Source organism: Rattus norvegicus, chromosome X (assembly GCF_036323735.1).
Source record: "Rattus norvegicus strain BN/NHsdMcwi chromosome X, GRCr8, whole genome shotgun sequence".
NCBI lineage: Eukaryota > Metazoa > Chordata > Mammalia > Rodentia > Muridae > Rattus > Rattus norvegicus.
Genome location: NC_086039.1, coordinates 30,355,363 through 30,374,368, shown reverse-complemented (window position 1 = coordinate 30,374,368; position 19,006 = coordinate 30,355,363). Strand labels below are relative to the sequence as shown.

At 40.5% G+C, this 19,006-nt stretch overlaps 1 protein-coding gene across 8 annotated transcripts in view; it reads right to left on the bottom strand.

Moving 5' to 3' along the window:
* The window catches only part of Frmpd4 (FERM and PDZ domain containing 4), a 647,084-nt gene that overhangs the window by 12,549 nt on the left and 615,529 nt on the right, over positions 1-19,006 (bottom strand). For 7 of the 8 annotated variants that reach the window (XM_017601999.3, XM_063279932.1, XM_039099649.2 and 4 more), the window contains 5 exons: positions 13,959-14,095; positions 9,283-9,409; positions 6,065-6,154; positions 5,340-5,522; positions 3,096-3,234 (listed from right to left, as the gene is read on the bottom strand). In XM_017601999.3, the coding sequence (XP_017457488.1) occupies positions 3,096-3,234; positions 5,340-5,522; positions 6,065-6,154; positions 9,283-9,409; positions 13,959-14,095 (676 nt within the window). The remainder of the gene's footprint in view (positions 1-3,095; positions 3,235-5,339; positions 5,523-6,064; positions 6,155-9,282; positions 9,410-13,958; positions 14,096-19,006) is intronic. The other variant, XM_063279930.1, reaches the window with a different exon arrangement.

Genomic DNA, 19,006 nt, shown 5'->3' with positions numbered 1-19,006 from the left:
TAGAATTTAGCAAGAACACTGAGAGGCTGAAGTTCTATTCTTTCTCCCAGTGATAATGCCTTTGATAACAAAGTCATTTTGCCTCCCAATTTTAACTGAACATCACATCATGTGCTACTAACAACTAGACTGCACTAAGACCCTAACACTGTAACCACATTTTAGAGTGGTACTCTTCCTTTTGTCCTTGCACCTGTACAATTTGAATAGCTCAGAGGGGAAAAACAGTTTTCTTTTCTGGGTAAATTTTATGATTTGAAAATAAAAGGCCAGACACTGGTTTTCCAATGTGAAAGGATTATGTTAAATTGCCCAACTGCCCTTTGGAATCTCAAAGGTCATTGTTGAATGGTTGTACATCTCTCTCAACGAAAACATGGTTATAAAACTGTTCATCACAAGACTTTCTGTATGTACTTGCCACTTTCTTTTCACTCTGTCCCTTTTTTAATTATTGTTTTTGTTTTATGTGGCCTTGCAGATAGAACTCAGAGCCTTAGGCATGATAAGCAATTGCTTTAGTAGTGAGCTACATCCTGGGCCATTTCTCATTAGTCTTAGTCCTTTGTATCTCTCAGGGCCTCTCACTGTCTCTTTGTATATTCCTCTCCCCTCTACAATTCTTTGAATTTCATTGTTATTTTTTATTATTCCTTGAGTACCCCACTGACTATTATTATAATTACTGAACATCATTTTTGACATTGCACATAGATTTTTTTCCTATTTCTTACTTCCCAAGATAAAACTTTAGCCAAATTATATGAATGAAGAAACTCAAATTTTGAGAAATTTGAAAACCCAGACCTCTTAAAGTAGTATGGCAGGTCAAAGCTGCCTTCTAAGGATGGTTTGTCTATATTTCCTTCTCTTTCTTTCTTTTGTATGAATATGCCTTATCTGTGGCCCAAACTGCCTCTATTCCCCCTGACTATAGTACTAAACAGCGCATTAATCTGTACATATGGCTATGTAGCTACATACTACACTGAAGATTTATTGTTAGGGGCTCAGTTTGAAAATAACAGAATGTTTCCTTTGTCTCTTTTAGAGACAGTGACAATGAATTTGCTAGTGTTCGTGTGTCTGAATGTGTGTGTCTGTGTGTGTGTGTCTGTGTGTGTGTCTGTCTGTACATATGCCATAGAAAGCATGTAAAGGTCAGAGGACAACTTTAAAAAGTTGGTTCTTTTCCTCTACCACATGGGTTGTAGAGACCAAACTCAGAATTTCAGGCTTAGCAGTCAGTGCCTTTACTCACTGAGCTACTCCTCACAAGCCCTAGAATCCTTTTTATTGTTGTTGCTATTGTTGTTACTTTGTCACAGAGTCTTTTTCTATAGCTCTACCTAGCCTGAAGTATTCTATGTAGCCTCGTATGCCCTCAGACTCATGGAGATCCCAAGGGATTTAACACCGAGTAAATCCTGGGCACTTAGATTACAGGTGTGCCACTATGTCTAGCCTGTAGTTCTCATTTTTTTTAAAAAGGAACTCCTATTTGTAGGACCCTCAATTCTAATCATGTCATCTTCTGACTTACATGGTGGTATCTATTTGCCATATTAGTGGGCATCTACTGCAGACAGAAGAAAATATAGACTAGAGTGAAAAGTAATAAAACAAATTACTAATTACTTGCACTCAGTGCAACAGCTAACTTAACACATATCGCCCTTCTTGCCCCAACTCTGGGCATATTTTCTCCTATTAAGTGGCTGGAGTGACCTTCTGATAGCTTTGCTTTTTCAGTGGCATGACATGGATCCTAGATGGCTCCAGAGTAGAAGAAGATCTTTCTAGAACTTCCAAGTCCAGAACAGGTGTGGTTGATCACACTGAGAATCCTAGCACTCTGGAGACAGGGTCAGGAATGCCATAACTTGAGACCAGCCTGGGCTACATAGTGAGTTTTAGGGTAACCTGGCCTACATACTCTGTCTCACCAAATGCATGCACAAAAGCATGCATGCCTGTATACATATATACTTGAGTACATACGTACATATGTACATATACATAAGTAAATTAAAACAATTTAGTGAATTTATAAGATGTCAAAACTCTAGCCTAGGATTTTAAAGAAAGAAAAACTCTACAGCAGGGGGCTTAATTCTCAGGGTCCCAGCCATTTTAAGAGCAAGGCAGTAAAAATGTAGCCACAGGATCACGACACCAGCTTAGCGGGAGAGTTTCTGTTTAGTGTTTATGACTAGGTAAGGACGAAATACCAAGAAAAAAAGAAGAAAGAAAAGGAAAAGACTGTCAGGACTTCAGAGCAATAAAACCACTGCTTTTGAAATAAGCCCCTGTCATTTGCAAGTGACTTTCCAGATAAAATGGGTAAATCATCACCTTAATCTTTAATAGTTAATCAATGTCACCAGTACATAAAGGTTTCGTGTTATATTTGGAAGTTGGATTTTTTAATAGGTTCAACCCTATTTTTTCCCTTTTCTTGGAAGTAATGGGGATTAAACCAAGGCTCTCATATTTGGTTGGGAAGCACTCTACCACTATTTCTTTTTGTATGTGTGTGTGTGTATGCATGATGTATGTATGTGTGTGTATTTGTATATATGTTTTGTGTGTGTATCTGTGTGTGTATCTCTCCCTCCCTCTCTCTCTCTCTCTCTCTCTCTCTCTCTCTCTCTCTCTCTCTCTCTCTCTCTCTCTCTGTGCGTGTGTGTGTGTGCAGGCATGCATATGCCATGGTATGCATGTGGAGGTCAGAGATCAACCTTAAGTGGTAGTTCTTGTCTTCTCCTGTGATTGAGGCAGGATCTCTTTGTTGTTCACTGCTGAGTTGTATACTCCAGGCTAGCTGGCCCAAAGGGATTCTTTTGTCTCTGTCTCTCTCATTGTAGGGACGTAGGGAATATAGACACATATTATGTGTCTAGATTTATGTGCATTCTGACCCTTAGAACTCAGGTCTCATGCTTGTGTGGAATGTATTTCCAATCTCCATAGCCCTTGGAATCTGCAATTTTAAGTATAGTGCTTTACTATTGAATTCTATTACTGATTATTATTGTTGGGGAAGTTCTCAAAAGGCATGTGGGAATAGGATCGTGAAGTTAGAAAGAAAATACCTGTGTCCTGTGTGCCTGCATTTTTCTTGTTGGCCATGTTAAATATTGACCTCCTGGAGTCCACGAGCAACCGGTAGTATCCAGCTGTCAGACAGGCCAGGTTCATGGCATCTGATGACTCCATAAGGAGTGTAATGGGCTGCACAACAAAGAAATGCACAAGAAAGAAATGTTCATTAATGCCTTCTTGACTAAAGTATTTTTAAGCGCTTACAAACCATGAAGAAAAGAAGATACTGAGCAAATATTCCACTGGAGAAGCATAAATGAGGAGAGAACTTCAGAGATAACATATGGTACCTTACAAAGAAAACATTCAGGCGACACAATTTTCAAAGCCTTTTGCTTTACAGAGGAGCTGATACTAACCATCAGGAGAGCTCTAAGAAATCAGAGGACTTAGCCTGCACTACATTATCAAATAGAGAGGAATGGGAGGAGTAGCTAAAGAGTGTTACAAACAGTGGATGAGGTTTTCTGAAGAGCAAATAAGAATGTAATAGTTTTCTGCAGCAGAAAAGGTGACCATAACAGAGCCCAGATATGTTCACTGTGCATACGGGGATTCATAGACTGAATTTATAATTGCCTTCCAACATACTCTGGAATGAATCAAGTACCAAGCCCCAGTAAAGACTGGTTTTCTTTTATAATAGCTAAGTGTTTAAAGAGTAATAGTTAAAGCTATGTCATTTCGGTTACCAAAATTCAATTTCAAATGAAAAAGACATCCGGATTATGAAAATTGAGATTCATGGTGCTAGAGAGATGGCTCTGGTTAAGAGCTTGGTTTTCTGCACCTTCATTAGGTAGCTTACAATTGCCTGTAACTCCAGCTCCAGGAAAGCCAATACCGTCCATTCTGGCCTACAAAAGCACCTCCATGCACATATGCATGCATATGTGCTTTTACAAATATCTTTTAAAATGTGAGATCTGTGGTGAAAATAAGTGTTCAAGAAAAAGAAATCACAAGTCGAGATGTTGGCTATAACCAGTTGAGAAACACCAAAGAGACCCGAGAAAAGGATGCTTCTAAAAAGAAGTTGTCAATTTACCCAAATGTAAGCTCGAGCTGAGAGCTGGGAAGAGACATTGCTCAAACTGGAAACAATGAACTCCTAAGAGGCAATGTATCTTGGTGTGTGGAAGGAAGTGCTGATAGAACTGTCATTTTCACTGGCTTGGAGGGATGCATTATTGTTGAAAGAAAGAGCAAAGGAGGCAGAAAGTTGGAACAGAAATAAAGCAGACAAAAAATGAGGCCAAGACAAGCAAGGAAGCAGGTATGTACGTCTCACTCTCAGGAGGAGGTCACTGGGTCATTAGAACATTCCCTTTTCAAAATCCCAGAACTGTCTTTTCTACCTGAAGTGACATCTCTGCTCAGCTTCTAAGCCACCCCACCAGTGGTCAGTTTAGGTATGAGACCATCAGCAGGGTCTCCTCACTCATTTTGGGGTGGGACATATTTCTTTTACTAGTGACAACATCCAGCTCACATTCATTGTGACCCTTCTCGACATTATAACTGTTTTCTCCCAGTATCTTGGGCCATGAGCTAGAATAGGCATTCTGAGAATCTTGCTACACTTGTGTCTGACTAAGAAGTCAATTGGAGCCGTCTGGGTTGAGGTCATGACATTTCATGTGCACAGGTGACACATGTGAGCTTCACGCTGAGTCATGATAACATGTTCCTGCTGCAGAACTTGCTGGTGAATTCTGATTTGCTCTGAAGAAGCTCTTTCCAACCATCCCAGTGTTCCTGGGATCCATTCATCCATCTCTTCCAGAGTGGGCCTGGTGTTAGGGGCTGGGTATTCCAATTTAACCCAACAGAATGAATGAGAATTTTCAGAAGCTGGGGGGACTCTCACTGATTTTTCCATTGAGCAATCCAGTCTAGAAAGTGTGATGGGAACATAGTCTCCCAAGTGTTATATGATTCAGTATTCTACACCGTGAAGGGATTGAGAATGATATAACTTGCTGTTTTTGTGCACCGATGGAGAAACTGTGCCTAAAGAAATATAATAACCTGTCCCCAAATGAGACAGCAATCTAATGAGGACTAGAACACCTAGATAGGAGTTGTATGGATTTATTATTTACTTTTTTTAACCAAATGGCATCTGTGAGGCCATGCACACATTAACTCTTTCATGCATGATGAGTACTATCAGAGCTATCAGAAATGAACTGCTGAAGGCAGTGCCATGGGTCACCATGCGAAAGGCTCACCTTCACATCGAGCACATGCAACTCCACCCTCACCAAACTCTCCTCTTCAGTAAACATTTCAATCCTGTTGACATGGCTGAAGTCAGCTAAAAGAGCCACCAGGTTGGTTTTGGTGTTTATGACATGGCTTATGCCATACCGGGGACCCACCAGAAGAGTCACTTCTGAGCGCTTCTCTGCCTGCTAAGGAAAGAGAATGACAGAGTATTTCAAGGTTCAGGACTTTTGAAGCATCATCTAAATCTCAGACTGAGTGACTCTTTTCCTAAGATCATGATGTATTCTTTGGAAAGTTTTTCTGGGTTATATTGCATTAAATCATCCAATTAGGTGGACTCAGATATGAGTATATAGGGTTGCCCATAAATGATGAATAACATAGAAAGTAAATGTAGTCATTATACAATATATTTATGCACATCAAAAGCTTTTAGAAGTGAGAAGTGTCCCCCTCCCTTTTCTATCTCAGTGATTGAAAAGGCACCATTGTTAAGAGTCCTTTGATTCCATTTTTCCCCCAGGGCTTCTACAGCAATGCTACTTAGATCGAACATTTCTCAAGGTATCTCCAGACTGTGGTGAAGTTGGTTAGTATTGAAAACAAGGAAAGATTCCTAGCTTCTTTATGTTTATCATCCAGGGCAACTCCTTGAAGACAGCCTGTGCTGTGCTGTGATGTTTGGCCAGCCTCTGGCTCCAGACAGAAAGAAAGAAAATGCAATTACCACTAATGTTGCCTTGAACACACGGCCCCCGTATAGTCGCAGGTCACTGAGGAACTTGAGATAGTGGACCTTAGCTTGTAGTGCAGAGAGCTGAGGAAAGAAAAGAAAATTCAAATGTGGGCTTCATTGTGTGGGACTCTTTCTATTGTGGAAATAAAGGTACAAGACAATTTGTCACTGTGTGAACCAAATTATTTTATGTTTTAAGACACTGTTTCATGTATCTTAGTCTATCTTCAAATTTCCTAGTTAGCTGAGGATGACCATGAACTTCTGATCCTCTTGCCTTCACCTCTGGAATGTTGGAATTACTGGTGTGTGGCACCATGCCCAGTATATGCAGTGCTGGGGTAGAATCCAGTGCTCTGGGTTCAATACCAACTGAGTTGCACCTCCACCCGCAAAGGATGCTTTTATTGCTAGGGAGATGGGGTATGAGAAAGACTCTTCAGCAGGAAGGCAATATATTACTATATCCTGTGTTTTGGGATAATGAACTGAAATGTAACACCAAGATTCAAATCTTATTGCTGCTTCTGGAAGAGAAGTGTGAATGTGTGTGTGTGTGTGTGTGTGTGTGTGTGTGTGTGTGTGTGTGTGTGTGTGTGATGAAAGATGTTGAGGTAGGTGCATGAGTATAGACACATGGTTCAGTCCATTCAATAAGTGAGATATTACTCTCTGGAAATGTATGCTCACTGAAAGGTTACAATAGGTAAGGGACACTTTCTGACTGTGATTAGAGACAAAGGAGTGTTGAGTGTAAATTCTCTAATGACATAGGAGACTCACTTGCACACAGAATTTGTGGGGCTGCCTGAGATCTTTGCAAATCTTTTAAGCAACCTTGCACACCTCCCATCTCAAGTTTCTTCTACCCTTTTCAGAGTTTCAGGGTGAATGAACTTTCTGAACTCCAATCACAGTGAAGTGGTTTGAGTTTTCTATGAACATTCTGGTTTTGTTAATGCAACTCTGAGAATCTATGGAGTTTGATGAACTACAAATATCTAGACAAAATGGATCTTTATAGAGACTTCAAAAATGGAGGCTTTCGTGTCATTTAAAAATGAGGAATTTAATTAGAATCTGTACCTGTCTTATATTGAATGCATAAGGAATGTTTATCAAAGGTGAATTTTCAACAAGGTATGAATAATCACCATTAAACAGTAAAGACTGGAAAAATTTCTTCACTCACGTATGACTTTCCAATTCCCCTTCTATCTATAACAAGAGATATTATCTTCTGTGTAGTGATGATTTTTCACCATTCATTCACCCGAAATCTTGTCAAAAACGCCCAAAATTTAAGCCAACCACTTTATTGGCTGGAAATGCTATAGTAGGAAGCGTGCACATGCGCGCGCACACACACCCACACCCCCACACCCCCCCCCACCCCCCCACACACACCCCACACGCATGCATGCGCACACGCACATACACATGCACACGTGCACACACATATGGGTATATAATAGATAAAAGAATGAACTAATATTGGTAGTTGTTAATTATCATAAGACTAGGCCACCAAGCCTGAAAAAAAATCAAGTCAAACTACTTAACAGACATCGATTTTGGGGAAATGAGAACAAAAACTATAAAACATATGTGTGTGTGTGTGTGTGTGTGTGTGTGTGTGTGTGTGTCTGCCTGTTTCTCTGTCTCTGTCTCTGTCTGTCTCTGTCTCTGTCTGTCTCTGTCTGTCTCTGTCTCTGTCTGTCTCTGTCTCTGTCTCTCTCTCTTTCTCTCTATCTCTATCTCTCTCCATATATATGAGTGTGGGATGTATATGAGTGCACGTGTGCATGGAGGACAGAGGATATTACATAAGGATATCAAGAGCCAGTTACCTTGCTTCATTTGAGAAGGTATTTCATAGTCCTGAAGCTCATAAAGTAAGCTAAGGCTGGCAGGCCAGTGAGCCCCAGTGAGCTCCAGTGAACTCCAGGAAGCCTGGGTCCATCTCCTAGTACCGGGATTATAAGTATTAACCAGCACATTCAGCATCATTGCTTGGGCTCTGGAATTGAATTCAGTCTTCCCGCTTGTGTAGCAAGCAGTTCTCCATCTGAGCCATTTCCCCAGCCCTAGGAAGTGTAAAAGTATTGACCCATGGTATCTTTCTATTTTTATGAAGCTGGGTGCTCACAGCGAGGTGATAGCGGACATTTTCCATTGAAACTAAGAAAGAGAATGTGGCCAAGAGTGTATTGAACTTGGTTATATCTTTCAAAAAATGTTTATGGGGTGAAGCCTTATAAAAATGACTGAAAATAGGATACCATGACCAAAGAACTCCCTACATGGATGGTGATTTGTATTGAGGTCAGACAAGTTTCTCTACTTTATATCAGCTCTAGTGTGTACTCAGGTTGTTTCTCATTTTATAGGCACAGAGATTTAAGGCTCCTTGTCTCTGTACTTACTGGAATCTTTGTTCTTTTATTACTTCTAAACCACGCCTTTCTTTTTTTCTGAACAACAGAATACTTTTAAATGGTCTTTGTGCTTCTCTTAATAAAAACAGAAATGAATACAAATATTTTAACACTAATGATGAGTGGCAGGGAAATCTTATCCTTCTCTTTCCAAAATTGGATTCAATCCAATGGTTATCAGTGGTGATGGTAGAGATTTTGTTCCTTAGGGCATCCATGTCAATATGTGGACATATTTTTAATAATAATTAAGGAAGGAGTGACACTGATACCTGTCCTGTACAGATCAAGGATGCTTCGTATCTCGCAATGTCCAGCCCAACACCTTTATGCTTCAGCAAGGAACAACCTCTTACCAAATGTCAACAGCTCCCTGGGAGATAATCCTAATGTAATGAATACAGTAACTGGCCTGCAGGGCCCCTTACTGGGTGTTTTGCATTTAAGCTGGTCTGAGCAGTAACCAGTCATACGATGAAAATGTGCAATTACCTTGTGATTTGATCACCTAGCTGCAAAGTCTCAGAAACTCATGTGACTACCCCATGCCTCCTGACCCACATAATAAGCAGTTTCCACCCTGTAAAAAGGAAATAGATTTCCAGAAGGATTGGTATTTTTGTTCCTTTTAGACATAGGCGAATAGTGTATGAAACTTTTCTGTAAATACAATGTCACCAGTATAGTCTTCGTGGGCTAATTTTAAATATTGAAAGCATGCAAACCTCTCTGCTTAAAAGTCTACGTTCTACTAAGGTGTAGCAGGGATACCTTTTTACCCGGTGGTACCAAGTTTTGATTTGCTTTGACAAGGTGGGAGAGCGCTTTCTTGATGTTCTTCTCTTTCATGCTCTGAAGTACAGCAGATGGAAGGAAAGTCTCTAGTCCCCATTCTTTCCTGCAACACAAAAGCACATCCTTCATTCCTTGTTCTTGTGATGATGACACATATAAAACCAACCAACACTCCGCTGTGGGTTGGAACGAATGGACAGGGAGACAAACTTTAATTGACATGCAGGAAACATACTATTGGATCATGGATACATATGTTCAAATTTAAAAGCAAACATACATATTCTTTACTGTAGAGAAAGAACACTAATAATGGACATTAAAGAGATATTTTGTTCACCTCAGTTCAGAGTCTCATAAATACATTCTATAACCAAATAGTTCCAATATATTTTCTTTAACTTTTTTTTGCTGAACTTATTGTCTTCATTGGTTGTGCATGGTTTAGGGCTACTTGTGACTTTATCTTAAAATACACATATATACGCATGTGTGTATACACATAGACACACACACAGCTGTGTTCTGGGGTTCAGAATCCTAGGATAGAACCAAACATAACTGACCTCCCCAAAAGTCAATGAAATGAGTCCTAGTGCTATACTTGCAGATTGGTGCCTAGCCCAATTGTCATCAGAGAGGCTTCTTCCTGAAGGTGACAGGAGGAGATGCAGAGACCCACAGCTAAATATTAGGAGGAGCTCAAGAAACCCCACAGAAGAGGGGGAGAAAGAATTGCAGAAGACAGAGGGGGTCACAGGCACTATGAAAACACAGTCCACAGAATCAACTAAGTAGGGCTCATAAGGGCTCATATTGATTGAAGTGACAATCACAGAGCCTGCACAGATCAGCACTAGTTTTTCTGAATCTATGTTCTGGTTGTATAGCTTTCAGTGTCTGTGAGACTCCTAACAGTGGCAATGGTGGTGTCTCTGATTCTTTTTTTCTGCACTCAGGAACCTTCCCTCTTACTGGCTTGCCTCGTCCAACCTTGATGTGAGGGGTTGTGCCCAGTCTTATTGCATCTTGTTATTCTGGGTTTGGTGGATATTACTGGGAGGCCTGCTCTTTTCTGAAGGGAAAAGGAAGAGCAGTGGATCTGGGGGAGAGAGGAGGTGTGGGGGGATGAGACTGGGAGGATTGAAGAAGGAGACGCTGTGGTAGGGATGTATTGTATGAGAGAATAATAAAGGAAATTAAAAATTCAAAATAAAGAAAAATAAAATACACATATGAAACACACACACACACACATATGAAACTGGCTGTCATTTGAAAAGGTGCCTATACAATCTACTATCTGATGTAAATGCTACATATGATGTTCAATCAATACTTGGTGAAAAAACTGATTGCTACAACACCGTTGTAGACTACAAGACTTCATATCTATTTGGAGGGCAGTGCTTTTGCAGGAACCCAGGGCTTCATTCATGCTGGCCAAATGCCCTCAGCCCTGTATTATCACCTTAAATGACTATTTTTCATATCTTTATGTCTTTTAAAGTATGTTCTCTGAGAGTTTTTTTTTATAACATGTTTTGATCACAGTGATATCCACTCCGTCACTTCTCAGATTCACCACCTCCCTACACACCCTGTCTCTCCACCCAGTACTTAACCCATAAAGGATAATTACTATTGTCCACATATTCTTAGACGTGGGTTCTACTAGCTCATCTTTATGTCTCATCTTTACATTCAGATCACAAGTTTTGATGGTCAGGATTATATTTTATACAATTTAGTGTTTTCTACTATCTGACGCAAATGTTAATACAATGTTCAATTGATGTTTAGTTAAAAAAAAATTGATGACTGCCAACACGGTTGCAGACTACAAGACTACTCGTCAAGTTAGTTATCTCTGAGAGGTTAGGATCTGTACAATGTTCCACTTTAAAAGAAAAATGCCCAGACAGTAGGGACAGAAAGGTGTGCTCGTTTTCTAAAGATAGGGTTTCTCACTGGCCTAAAGCTCACTGATTAAGGTAGGCTGACTGGTCAGTGAGTCCCAGGGATCCACTTGTCTCTGATTCCCCAGTGCTGGGATTATATGTGTATGTCACATGCCATGGCCAGCTATATAAGCACAGCTTCTGAGGGTTAAATTCTAGACTTTATGCTTACACAGCTAGCACTTTAGTGACTGGGTTGTGTTCCAAGCCACCCAAATGCATTTTAATTGTATGAGGGGGTTGTTCTCAGGTTGACTAGGTACCATTTCAAATGGCAGCCAGCTTGACCTGTACCTAAGAACTTTAGATAGTAGAGGGCACATGTGAATGTGTCCAGCTAATGGGAGACTTGTTTTTGAATCGACAGTCTCTCAGACTACAGTTACTCTGAGTATGTAACAGAAAAAGAGATGAATCACTCAGGCAACTGCATCGCATGGGAGGGATTTTCATCATTTAGGTGGCAGTGGGTAAATTGGGAGTTGACAGAACAGTGACGTTGGGGGCAGCACCTGGACCTCAGCCCCTAGGTTAGTTAGGGGGGCATCACGGTACTTTGCAAATGCCCCTGGGAAAGTGCCTTTGGAAAGTGGGATTATATTCATCCATCCTGGTTTTGAGTGCAGATCAGAAGAAATCTACAGATTTTAGAATGGCATGGAGGTATGATTTCAATCTGGCCATAGGCTCTGACACACTAGTTCTCCTTCATGTTAGCTTAAAGAGCTGCCAGGATGAATTAAGTGGTGTTTGCTGTAGGTTAGTGTATCTCTTGCTGAGAGACTAAGCATTCCCTCTTAAAGAGTGACCCTTAAGTAGATTCATCAGCTGGAGGTAATATAAACCATCCATTTTCTAAGAAAAGCGGACCTTTCTTGGCCTAAGAGGGATGCCGCTGGTAAAACAGCATACTCGGCAAGAGAAGGCATTCATAGTTTACAAACAAGTTGCGGTTCACAGACAACTTGTTGTGTGACATTTTTGCCAGCCACCTCACAGTTTTCTTTTTCCCCTATTCCCCTGTACAGATACCAAGGTACTATGCTTGTGGCATTTCCATTTTTGAAAGATTTAATGTGTATGATTGTTTCACCTGAATTATTGTATGTACAACACCCGAATGCCTGGTGCCTAGAGATGCCAGAAGAGGGTGCCAGTTTCCTGAGACTGGAATTACAAGTGGCTGTAAATCACCACGTGGGTACTGGGAACTAAACTCAGGTCCTATAAAAGAATAGTAAATGCTTTTAACTATGGAGTCATCCTCCAGATTCTTTCATGTACAAGGTCTTATTACCATACATTAGGCTGACATCAAACTTGTGATTCTCCTAAGACTCCCTCAACACAAGGATTATAGGTGTGAGGCAGCAGGTCCGACATCTGACATTACTTTGGACACTGCTGTGAAGACACTTCAGAATAAGTCCCTCTATAAAAATGGCTCTCAACCTTCCTAATACTATATAGCTCTTTAACACGGCTCCTAGTGTTATGGTGTACCCCTGCCATAAAATTATTTTTGTTGCTACTTCATACCATAATTTTGCTATGGTGATGAATCCTAATGGAAATATCTGGTTTCTAGTGGTCTTAGGCAACCCCAGTGAAAGTCATTCGACCCTTTAAAGGGATCGTGACCCGCAGGTTGAGGACTGCTGCTCTAACCACCCTGGCAATAGAGGAGGGATGCCAAAGAGACCTTGGTGCTACCAGGCTATTAAGACAAAAAAGAACCCCTAGGAAATGGATTCCAGGAATTTCATGCTGGAAGGAGGCAAAGGCTGACGCCTGGTGCCATCCAGAGGAGAAACTTGCCTCCTATGAAGAAATTTCACAGTCCCCACAATTTATGTGAACACTGTGCAGCAGAGAGCAGACAGGATGAGTCAGCGGTGGGCAGGACCAGAACTTGGCTAGACTGCTGAGTTACATACACCTCTGGCCCTCTATTTAAACCTAACTCTCCGTTTAAATAGATATCTCCTGTCAGGATCCTGAAGACAGATTCGGAGCTCAGTAGCTCCTTTACTTGTTTCTCTTCTCAATTCAACTACATGAAAGTAATTTCCTCTCTTCTTCTCTTCGCATTGCTTGTCTCTTTGATTGGTGTATTTTTTTAGGGATGGCTAACCCTAACTAGGTTCCAAAAACAATTCAGTCTATCACATAAACTAAGGCAAAAGAGTCATCCCACTGCCTGGGTTTTAACCGTGCCCCGCCACTACCCCTGTTATATGTCTTGGGAAAGTAATGACCAATTTAATCACTTTGTACCTCAGTTTACCCAAATATCTTTGAAGTCATTCCTGTGTGCTGAATGTGCTCATCCTCATTTGCCCCCACATTCTGAGATGGGCTCTCAATAAGTTTCTCAGTTTGGCCTTGAACTCACTTTGTAATCCTAGAACTTGGGATTCTCCTTCCTCACCCTCATGCGTAGCTGAGATTACAGGCCTGCATCAGTAGGCCTTACACATTATTTTTAAAAATGCCTTTCACCTTGACTGCAATTTCCTAAAGGTGAGAAACGTGAGAAATGTATCTTTTCTATTACAAAAGACAAAATGTTTGTATATTTTGCCACTAGTTTACAAATAGTCTGCCATGAACAAGGTGAATTTTGCAAACAGATACAAAGGAGTAAGGAAAAACCCACAGCATCCCATGACACCGAATGTAAACACTTACTCAATGTACTTGAGGGAGATTTTCTGCGTCTGTTTGGTGGTGACAGTAGCAATGTACATTTGTAAAGCGGCCAGCCGCAAGGCAATGTCGTATTTCAGCTCTGGTCCAAATCGCTCCTGAACGACATCGTTACAGCTCTGTGAAGAGACCAGCAGAGGGCGCAGTTGGTCAGCGCACGAGCCGCCTTCCACCGCCTTTAGAGGAACAGGTGACAACCATTCCCCCAGTGTTTCAACCTTCACTTCTAAGGCACTGAGGCTAAATGTAGAAACATCTCCACGGCGCTGCTTGGAGCCGAGTCAGTGTTTAATTGCACAAACACAGAGACCACACAAAACATTTAACAGTCATCGGCAAGCTGTTATTTAAATATTTAGCTTTTTGTAAAAATAATTAGGAATTTAGGGATGGAATTGCCAAACACAGGTGCTGCAAAGGAACACTGAAACACTGGCGGAGGAATGTGGGTTTTGCAGCTAGGCTGCTGCTGGACTTGGATTCCTGGCTTCTAATCTTCACACAAATTCCTAACTCGCTGGGGCCTCGGTTTTCCTTTCTCTAAAATAGAGTGATGTTTTTTAACCACCAGGGTGTTTGTGAGGACTAAAATAGTTGACAATGCGAAGTCCTCGAATGGTACTTAGCAGTTGTAAGCACACTTCTAAAAATGTGTTTATGTTATTCTTATTCTTATTTTGTGTTGTACTGGAGGTTGCAGTCCTGGCTTTGCCAACCATAGCTACCGTGTTTGAAACATTAGCGTGATTTGAACTCTTGCCCTCTATTTATTGGTGAGTGGGGCTTATAGGCACCAGTCCATTAGAGCTGTTTGAGGATTACAGGAGATGTACACATGCTTTATCTAGCACAAGCATTGGTGAGTGCTATTGGGGTATCTATGAAAACATTCCATCTATTTCAACAGCCACAGCGCTCCCAGTTCAAATGTGTAATCATGTGGGCATTAGTCCACATCTCCTGTAATTAATTCGTTCAACTCACAGAATTTGTGGCTAGGGCCAAAACATAGGCCATGTACAGTGTTATTATAGCCTATAGTTTTAGCTACTTGTAAGGCCAGGATAGGTGGATGTCTTGTAACTTTTCTGTGGCTTTTCTAAGTATTGTGAACAAGGCAACTTTTAGAAAGATGAACTTATGGGGGTGTTATTGTTTCAGAAGGTGAGGGACTGATCTTCATGGTAGAAAGCATGGCAGCATGCAGGTAGGCATGGTGCTAGAGCAGTGGTTGAAGACTCACATCCTTAATCAAAGCGGGGAGGGAAAGACCTAACTTGGAATGATGTGGAGTTTTGAAAGTTCAAAGGTTACCTTCAGTGTCACACCACTGCTAACAGGGACAAACTAATCCTCCACGAACAGCGCCACCCACTGGGGACTAAGCATTCAAATATATGAGCCTCTAGGGGCCATTCGTATTCAAACCATCATAATGAAGGCCAGCCTGGGTGAAATACCCAGACTGCAACGCTGTCAACCAAAGTGGCTAAGCATGTGCTGTAGTTAAGGTCCTTTGTGACCACAGAGACTAGAAGTGAGTACTGTATTCCTCTCCCTTGTTAGGAGCAAAGTTTGGAGCTGGGAACAGAAGGAACATGTAGAACATGTGAGCAGTCTCTCTCTCTCTCTCTCTCTCTCTCTCTCTCTCTCTCTCTCTCTCTCTCTGTGTGTGTGTGTCTGTGTGTGCTGAGTGATTTTTAAACTGAAAACTGGATTCTAGTCTAGAAAAATATTTCTTTTCCTGCATCCTTATTGTATTCTTTGCCTTGTATCAAATACACATAAAAGGGAAACCCATGCTGCATTTATTTTTTTGCTTTCTTTTTAAGAGAAGGCCGTGAGTAATTATCTCATATACTGGTTTTATGAACTTAGGTCCAGGTACCATTGCATGGCTTCTGTATGTAATGTTAAAACACTGCATACGTACTGCATCTTACATTTTGTGTCTTATGTATGGATGTAAAATAGATGCATATTTCTCAGTCCACGGCTTCATTGCTAAGTGAGTCTACTTCTCCCAATTCACCCCTGATAGGGTCTTTCCTGTATGTTTCCCTGAAAAAAATCTTAAAGCTTTCTGGAATACCCAGCAGGTCATGTTTGAAGAGGGTATGTCAAGAAGCAAGATCTAGCAAGCTTGAGGCATACCTGCCCACCCCACCCTGAAAACAATTGAAAGTTGCCACTTTGTTTTGTTTATTTTTGTTTAAACAATCAGGTACAGCGCTTGAGGCGGTCAATTATGGCTCCAAGGTGTTAATAGCCTAGATAGGTTGCTTTCAACAGTCCCCTAAGAGACTAGAAACCTAGAATGTAGTGTGTGCTCATATGCTTAAGATGTGCACACATGTACCCCCCAAAATGAGGCCCAGGAAACCCTGACAGCAATGTAGTGGTTGCTCTAATGTAACATGGCATAACTTTCAGCAAACTAAAAGGGAACACTTGCTTTAATTTTAGAGCTTTCAGTTGGTGCATATGCATATATGTGCCATTTTATGAATTAATCACCTTCGGGCTATCATGGCAACCTTAAAAGTTAGTTAGCTCTCAACTGTATATGTATGTAGGTCAAAGGACAACTTTGGATGTTGTTCTTCAAGAGCCATACTTTTTTTTTTCAATATTTAGCCAGCATTTCTCACTGGCCCGGAATTTTCCAAGGCTCGGTAAATTCTCAGGCTAGGCTGGCTGGCAGGCAGGCTTCCATGATCTGCCTATCTTTGGTTCCCTGTTACTGTAGTTGCTAGCATGTGCTTCTAGGTCTTACTTTTGGTTAATGTGGGCTCCGGGGAACAAACTCATGTCCTCATGTTCTTTATGGGATGAGATATTGTCCCAGCCCCAAAATCTGTTTTGGGAAAGGTCAATTTTCAAATAACATGTTTGAAGACTGCTATTGCATAAGGATTTACAACAGAAGCTGTTTTTTTTCTTTTCTATTTGTATAGAATTTAGATATAAAAACTCAGGTTATATATTTGGGAGGATCTATCTACATTAATACAATTACCATAGCATAACATGTTAGTTTTATTTATTTATCTAAAAATGTATGAACCCTTAAGAACAATTGACTTGAGAGCTAACTAACTTTTAAGGCTGCCATGATAGCCTTAAGGTGATTAATTCATAAAATAGGATGTGCTGTAGAAACATGAGCCATTATTTTTAGTTTTTCTAAGAATTCTGGCCAGAAACATTTTTTTTCAATTTCTGTTTTGCCTTGCTGTGGTGGTTTGAACAAGAATGTCCCCCATAGGTTTACATATTTAAATATTTGGTCTATAGTCAGTGGAACTATTTGGGAAGGATTAGGAGGTGTGGCTGTGTTCAGGCAGGTGTGGAGCAGGGGGGTGTTGAAGGGTGGGCTTTGGAAACTTCAAAGCCCATGCCATTCTCAATTTTGGCTTCTGTTCCAACCAAATATCTGCCTGTCTGCTTGCCATCATGCTCTTCACCATAATATCATGAGCCCTTTGAAATTATAAGCAAGACCCCAATCAAATGCTTTAAAAACAAGTTGCCTTCATCATGGTGCTTCAACAACACAGGAATAGAACAGTAAAAATATACATTTAGCACATCCTGGATAGATCTTTTGACAAGGCAATTAGTCACTTAATTATTATATAATTAGCTAAGAATGATCATGGAGAGGGAGAGGTAGTGTGCAATATGAATTACATGTTTATGTATATGTGTATATATATATGTATGAGAGATTAATCATTATTTTTTAACTCTTAAATATATCACATAAATACATTCTCACAAGTGAATGAATAGTAGAGGTTCTAAGAGGGTCTAGTGTAGGCTTATAAAAAGTTCATTTATAATTAATATATACTTAAGAGGAAAACAATACATGTTTGCCAAGATTTTGGTTAATTTGAGATTTCTATCTCATTTACTAATTGGTATAAACAACTTTTTTTTCTGAACAGAGTGGACAGGACAAGTGTCAGCAAGCATATTATCATTATGGATTACAACAGTCTGGATTATTAGAGTTTACTCTTAATATATATACTAAAATTTGTAAAAAGCCCTCATGGGCCATTAATGACTCAGAGATGAATACAGATTATCACTACTAAATCGGTTTGCATCTTCATGCTTCATCTGGCCTATGGTGACTGTCCTCATTAGGATCCTGCTAAGTTAAATTGATTTTGGTTTTGTAAAGTGCTATGCATGGATTCTGCTTCCTCTTCTGTTCTCCAGGCAATTTCATTGCATCTTTGTATTAGTTTAAAATCAAAAAGGGCACACAGGAGACCTGTTGACTTCTAGTAGACAGATGTGTTATTTTAGACTCACAACACATTCTGCTATATAGTTATTTCTATGTAGAGTTTGAGGCAAAATAATGTTCATATCCTATTCTCTGAGGGGGATATATAAAGTGATAGTAACTTGATTTTAGTCTTCATCACCTACAGTATATAGCTATGTATCTCCCGCACTGCCTATTCTGTTAGGAGGTAGATAATCCACCACCTACATGAAAGTCAAGGCAGGAAAACACAAACATCATCAGTCTTTTTCCTTCAGTCCCCAGGCAAGCTCTCCAGACAGGTTGTCATATTTTGAGGCCAGTCCCCTGGTAGAAAAGAAGTCTTTCAAATGAGAAAACTCTCCATGCGTTTGATTTGAGCCAACATGCCTTAACCACAGCATAATCAGCTTTAGTGACTCCTTGTCTCCTTTCCCTAGGACAAGCACAGCTGTGTTTTGTCCCCCTTTCCAGAGGCAGTGGACTTCTTGTGGCGTTTAAACAGAAGCTGAATGGTTTTAAAGCACCATCCTGTTATCAAGACGAGAATGTAATTATAGAAAACAACGCATCCCTGCATTTCACTGTCTCCAGCTTTATACTAACAGGAACCTGGAGCTATTCATTTGCAGTTAACTAGCTAATAATTGTAGCACAAGGCCTTAGCTGAGGTGACCTAGCCTCTGAGAGATGCTCAGCAGGAGTATAGAGAAGATACAGGAACCCATCAGCTGAGGATCGCCCT